The sequence below is a fragment of the Montipora foliosa genome, chromosome 11 (assembly GCF_036669935.1).
Source record: "Montipora foliosa isolate CH-2021 chromosome 11, ASM3666993v2, whole genome shotgun sequence".
Lineage (NCBI taxonomy): Eukaryota > Metazoa > Cnidaria > Anthozoa > Scleractinia > Acroporidae > Montipora > Montipora foliosa.
This window is the reverse complement of record NC_090879.1, coordinates 14,892,169-14,898,863: the sequence shown is the minus strand read 5'-3', so window position 1 is coordinate 14,898,863 and position 6,695 is coordinate 14,892,169. Positions and strand designations below refer to the sequence as shown.

Sequence of the window (6,695 nt, the reverse complement as noted above, 5' to 3'; positions counted from 1 at the left end):
CTATGATAGGTCAAAACCTACGCCATGCCTTGCTGGAATTACATGGCGTAAGGTGATTCTATGAAAAGATTCGCATTCATTGAATATTCACATTCTCTCTAAATGCGGCTGTGAAATGTGAAGTGTTTTCACACACGTGATCAGTAACCTTGTTTTTACACCGAAACAAAAGGAAACATTTGCATGAAAGTAGAGCTCAATTCCCAGAGGATTAGTTGGGTACATCAACATGGCTGCCGTTCCATCTTTTAGGAACACCAACATGGCCGCCGTGACGTCACGTGAAAACACTATTTTTATCACTCCATGTATTTTTCCTTCCTTTTCATTGGCCGAGAGCCCACCACGTGTGTTTCGCTGCAAATAATATTCTGCTCAGCTCTTGTGTGAAAATGGCAGAAAGTGATTTAATTGTTGGAAACTGTGCCAAAAACAAACACAGTCATCGAATGCTAAAACAATTATTGAACTCGGTTATCACAAAAGATCGTAAGTTGTCAGTTTCTCGCAGATCAATTATTTGCCAAAGCGAAGACTGAGGCAAATAATTTATCTGCTCGCCATTGACAAATCACGATATTTTGCTCCTGAACTCGCCCAATAATTACTCGGGCCCGGAAGGGCACCGAGTTATAAAACACGTTAGATTTCAATTTGTTTTTTCTGGTGCAGCAAAATGCACAATAGAAAGAACGTGGCGGTGTTTGATTGGCCAATGCTTAATAGAAAGAACGTGACGGTGTTTTGATTGGGTAATGCACAAGAGAAGGCACTTGGCGCTGTTTACATTGGTTATTAAAAGCAAACCACGTAATCCAAGATCATGAAGAGCACTGTGATGCGTTATTTGATTACTGAAGATCGACGTTGCGTTGCCCTAATCGATTTCTTCTTGGGGCGCTCAAAACACATACAAAGAAAGGCATACGCTTTTCGCGGTAGTCCCACACTAAAACATGTCGAGCGTTAGCTTCGAAACGGGTCGTTCCACGAACTGAATGAAACGGGAATGTACTCATGATTTGGACACAGCTATTGAAAGCGATACTAGTCAAAATACCAATTCTTTAATAAGCAGCTGGTACTTTATTGACAACTGCTCTGAAGATGGCAGCGACAAAGAAAATAACTCCACAAACAACATAGACTCCATATTGGAATCTTCTGAAGACAAAAGGTAAAAACATTGGCACAGATTTGATATCATAAGTGGAGACTGTAGTTTGAAAGGCTGTACAGTTAGAAACTGCAAATTTTGAATGCGCTGATAGCACAGAATGTAGAGTTTGACCTAAGTGGTAAGAGGACAGGTAATTTAAAAATATAAATCTTAGTCTTCTCTTATTTACATTATACCGATCCTTTGACAAGCGAAAGGTCCGTTGTTTGCTACGAGAATAACAGGGAAAAAAGCTCTACTTTGTCGTGAATTTTCTATAATAACACCTTGTTCAAAAATCAAAAGTCTACGTTAATAGCACACACCAGGGCTATTCCTTAGTATCTGGCTGAAAATCTTCTTCTCACTACTTTTTTCTCCGGCCGCGCTTCAGCCGTTTGATGAGGACCAGTCTCGTGCTTCTCAAGTTGGTTTGTTCATGCCCAAAAAAAATTCTGGGTAATTCTGCCATTCCATGGCAAGGGAAGATCCCCGATTCTCATTTCATAGATGGTGTATAAGTGTCGGTTCACCCAGTCCTACCGAAAAAATACCGCATCGATTGAAGTTTTTAGCTTTCAAAACTTGCCCAAATTGTATCGGTAGGTACTGGCATTCGTCCGCAGAAAGGCCAGAGAGACAACTCCACTCGTCAACAGGCATGTTTACAACAGAGCATTTTAGGCGTCCCAGTCTGTATGAAACCATCTCTCACCTCTGTCTCGAGAAGAGCAAACACGCGCGGGTCTTACCGTACGTTTATGCCTGGAGAATCTGTTCAACTGAAATGTCAATTGCTTGTAAAAGCCATCATCTAAATTTTTTTGGTAGGCTAGGTATCGGAGAGCCAGAACATTTAGGCATGCGCGGACGGAATGTTTGAACAAGAGAGAAAAACGCAGTTTCTCCAGACATGGTGCTGGAGCGTCGTACCAAACGAGTCATCCCGGGATTTCGGCCCGAGTGATCGCTTTTGGACGCAGATGGCCCTTCGCTGCTTTCTGCTAGCGACCTCGCCTCCCGGTACGGTATTGAGGGAGAGATATGTCGGCCCCTAAACCATATGTGACAAATCCCACGCCTACTCACAGCTCCAAACCGCCCTTGTAAATTTAGCGTAAGAAATCGATGGCTTAGATATTCAAGGGAAAATTCATTTTATCTGTCATATGGTAAGCACTGAAGTCGCATTTTACAAAGTTTACGCACGCACCCTGCTAAAGGTAACATACACACATGACACACATGCACGCATAAACTTTTATTATTATATCTCGAATTTCAGAATAATTACAAGAGCTAATATATTCGAGACATTACATTTAAAGCTAAAATACATAGCATATACAGGTACATAACTAAGTACACAATATTTAAAGATATATTAATTAAAAAGAAAAGCCGCTGTACGAAATGCGGCCCTCGATTCTCTTTGTAAAACCAGTAAACTTTAGTGGTACGGATAAAATCAGATAGCGCATTGCGCAACTTAGCTGATACGTAAGAAAAAGAACTAAGACCGTGACTGGTTGTTTTAGGTTTATTGAGGGACAGAATGTAACTTCCGCGAAAATCATAAGAAGAGGACGGGAGAAAAAACGTATCTTTCATATAAGCAGGAAAACCTTTAAAAAAATAACAACAACATACGTTTATAACGTCATATGAGGAAATTTTGAATGCGCTTATTGCACAGAGTCCTCGTAGTACGAGGACAGGTAATTTGCAAATATAAATCTCAGTGTTCTCTTATTTATATTATACCGTTCCTTTGACGAGAAATTACGAAAGGCCAGCTGTTTGAACAGCGAAAAAAGTATTACTTTTTCGCGAATTTTCTGTAATAAAACCTTTTTCAGAAGCACACACCAGGGCTATTCCTTAGTATCTGGCTGGAAATCTTCTTCTCACTACAATAACTTTTTCCCCCGGCCGCGCTTCAGCCATTTGACTAGGGCCAGTCTCGTGCTTCTCAAGTTGCCTGGTTCATTGGTTCATGCCTAAAAAGAATTCTGGGTAATTCTGCCATTCAATGAGAAGGGAAGATCCTCGATTCTCATTTCATAGATTGTTTATAAGTCACCAAAAGATGTTTCGATGAGTCATTTCGTTTCATTTTAAACCGTTCAATTAGCCTTTCCTTTCTCAAACACTGAGCAAGAATACCCATCGATCGGTAAAAACAACGTGCTTAGCCACTTTGGAATAAATACACTATTTTTACCTCGTTTCCACCACCTATAATAGACCTTATTCATAAATGGCGGTCACATTTATAATTCTTTTGTCCACGTGCAAATTAGCCTACCAAGCCTCATTTTAGAGCAAGAATTCTTTTCAATTCACTGTATGGTATCGAGGCTTGGTAGGCTAATTTGCACTTCGACAAAAGAATTATAAATTGGCCGCCATTTATGAATAAGGTCTATGAAGATAATCTGGGTCCGGGTATTCACTACATACACAATGGCAAATCATGAGAAGCGCAATGTAAGGCCGATGTAAGAAGGACAGACTTCTCTCTTTTCTTTCCTTTAGTGCTAAATTAACCATACACCACTGTACTTTTGCAGGCCCGAGTAAAGGCTACTTGTAGCCTCTTGTTGTTAAATATTTCAATTAAAATTATTGGGATCGATGAATACATTACACCCAAGACATTTCACCCACTTGTTGTTGGTTCCTTGAATTTGCTGACTTAGCGACGCTACAATGTTCAGGTAAAAAAAAAAAGGTCTACAATGAGGGAAAAAAGTTACTTTTAATATTGGCATAAAGCTATTCTCAAGAGACAAATAACAAAAGAAACTAAATCCAGTTTAGTTTACTTGATGATTAGTCGAGTAATTTCTCAAAACAGTTCCTTGCATTCTGTTGTGTCTAGTAAATTCTCGCCACCGTGGCTCGCCTTCCATAAATTATTCTTTAAACTAATTAATCGATTTCTACTCGAAGTGTTCCAAATTTCGGCTGTAGAAAGGGATTCGCAATTTTAGTGCAACACGAATATGTGATTTTAACAATCGGAGAACACGGTTCGTCGTAGTTCACATATCCCGACTTAACCTCTTGGTTTAACCAATTTATCAAGCGTTGGAAATCTTCGGGTGTGAAAAACAGCTGCACGACTAATGCGAGACAGCTGTCATTAATCGGAGAATGATGAGCAGCCAACACTTCGTTTAAAAACAACGATCTGTTCCCAAAATTTCCAAGGAGAACGATGGAAGCTGAAGCGTTTATGCGGTGAATAAAGCCCGTGCGAGAAAACCCACCGTTTTCCAGGATTCCTCCTCTTCCAAACAACTGGAACATGACGTTCCTAATGTAGACGTTAGCGGGGATGTTGATGGTAGCCGTGTGAAATATTGGTGCCACTGAAGGCGGTGGCAGCGCATCTCTTTTGAGTTCGGTCAAATCCTGCCCGGTGTCTTCAGTGGCACTGGAGTTTTTTATCAGGTCGATGACTGACTTCTGATAGAACTTCTTCATATCTAGGAAAAAATTGGACTCACCATAAATAAAAAATAAAAAAAAAAAATACGGAATTTTGATCAAATTATTCAGTGAGACTAAGGGGAAAACCTGAACTACCTCTCTGTTTAATATTAAACTGTACTTGTTCAGTCTTAACACACTCCAGTTATGTTCCGCGAGTTAGATGCTAACTGACCCATCCCGTCCTTTTTCTTGCCTATCGCACGTCTACGTACCAGAATAATGGCCCACCCACGCACAGTGGTTCATGTTTACCAAATATTGCACCTTCTATTCACTTTCTTGAATTCTCAGTTTCCTGCATAGAATACTTTTTTATAGATGCAATTCACGCCAATAGGCACTAGCTAGTGGGTTCCATGCTGCTATGCATAAAAAAAAAACTAATTACATATACTAATCTCTAAATCTCTGCTTTCGTTAGGGTTAAATACCTTTCATTGTCCCTTCAGGTGTGAATTTTTAACACGAGGGAGAACTTTTTGAAAACTCGATAGGCACATAATACTAGAGAAAAGTGGAAATCAATCAGTTTCATGTTTTGCAGACCGTGACTAAGTGGAAAGCAGTTATAAAGTACTTTGAAGATATCACTGAGCTATCAATGTTTAGATGGAACTGCATTCATAATAAAGTGATTTTAGCCGTTACACGCTTAAGAGGACTTTTAAATCTCGATTATAGATTGATACTAGAACACGTAACGATTATGAAATGTTCTTTCAAGCTTACAGTCAAGAAACTCCTTAGTGTCCTGGTTGACTTCTCCAACCTCGCCTGAAGTAGTAATTCTCAAAACACAGACTAGCAAAGAAAGTAAGACTTTGTCCATACCAAATCAGCGAAGCCAGGTGTACCTTTTTTGACCTTAAAGAGTGGGATCATAAGATTTTTAAAATTAATACAAAAATGAAATGACGTTTGCTCGAAGCGAACAACGATGATGGTTGTCATGGACACAAATCTCTTTTGTTGAGAATTTTTCTAATATTTGTCATTTTGTTTGCAAAAAATTCGAGATTTTCCGTCGCAAATCTATGTTAAGTGTCCTTTTATAAACACACTAAGACAATTGTGTCGAGATTGTATTCACCGAAAATGAAAGTTTGATGTTTATGTCCACCGCACTCACAATTTTATCAGTATTGTTAGTACCATCAAAATCACGGAAAAATCTTGTTTTATACAATTAAATTAAGAAAGGGTATTTCCTTTCAGAAACCTAAAACTGGGGAGTTAAAACTTTTGGAGCCAATAATCTAATAGTCCATGATTCACTCTCAGACAATAGCCATAGAGGAAAAAACCAATACCGCGGCGATTTTGCCTTCTGTTTTCCAAAGCCTCGAAGTCATGATGACTGGTTGAAAACTATGTTTATTGGAGAGGAGCTTGGGAACAGGTGAATAGAGGAAACGGGATGGGCGAAGCAATCCAAGCACTGCGAAGTTTGATCCTCACTGAACGCCTGCCCAGGCCAATTCGAGAGAAGCTCAAAATAAGAAATGGTAACCTGCGATGGCGTTGACTATCAAAACATTTCATCGAAAGCCTCTCGCTTATTCCACATAAAACAGAAACAAATCAATCTGCTTTATGTTCTTCCCTAAAAACGACTATTCTACAAAATTTGAGAAATTGTGACTTGTTAGAGGCAGATCATTTTAATATTTTACCTGGTAGAAGATACAGATCATCTAATCATTTAGTCACCAAGTTTGCTTTTCAAGATTATTTTCGAGAAGCGTGAAGTGGGAGACTTTTTGGATACATTAACTACACACGAGCACCGATGAGCAGAAAGCTCTTGGCTCGTCACAATACAAAGCCGGCAAGAAAAGATCATCGAATAACAATAAGTACCAAGGAAAAAGATTTTTAATGACTTCACCCACGAAAAAGCTCTCCATTGTTGCTCTTAAGGGACACATCGATTTTCTCGTCGCAACTTACTAACTTGTGATCGCAACTTATTAACATGCGATCGCAATTTACTATTGCAACATGTCGTCGGGACTTAAGAAGGCTCCCTAGAGTT

At 39.4% G+C, this 6,695-nt stretch overlaps 1 protein-coding gene across 2 annotated transcripts; it reads right to left on the bottom strand.

The window, feature by feature from the left end:
- Window positions 1-2,413: 2,413 nt before the first annotated feature.
- On the bottom strand, window positions 2,414-5,587 carry LOC137975177 (uncharacterized). 2 transcript variants are annotated; one of them, XM_068822262.1, is made up of 2 exons: window positions 4,754-4,961; window positions 2,414-4,653 (listed from the first exon to the last, which is right to left on the bottom strand). In XM_068822262.1, exon 2 carries the CDS (start codon window positions 4,649-4,651, stop codon window positions 4,094-4,096), a length of 558 nt encoding a protein of 185 aa, XP_068678363.1. In that variant the 5' UTR covers window positions 4,652-4,653; window positions 4,754-4,961; the 3' UTR covers window positions 2,414-4,093. The 2 variants fall into 2 exon arrangements, with proteins under 2 accessions (XP_068678363.1, XP_068678362.1); XM_068822261.1 differs by lacking the exon at window positions 4,754-4,961 and adding an exon at window positions 5,390-5,587 and having other exon boundaries at window positions 2,416-4,653.
- Between the last annotated feature and the right edge of the window lie 1,108 nt (window positions 5,588-6,695).

Excerpts from the sequence above, each read along its gene's own strand:
- LOC137975177 (XM_068822261.1), bottom strand. The coding sequence starts at position 5,489 with ATGGACAAAGTCTTACTTTCTTTGCTAGTCTGTGTTTTGAGAATTACT. Across the intron at positions 4,654-5,389 it reads CACTAAGGAGTTTCTTGACT|ATATGAAGAAGTTCTATCAG; the intron begins GTAAGCTTGAAA and ends ATTTTTTCCTAG.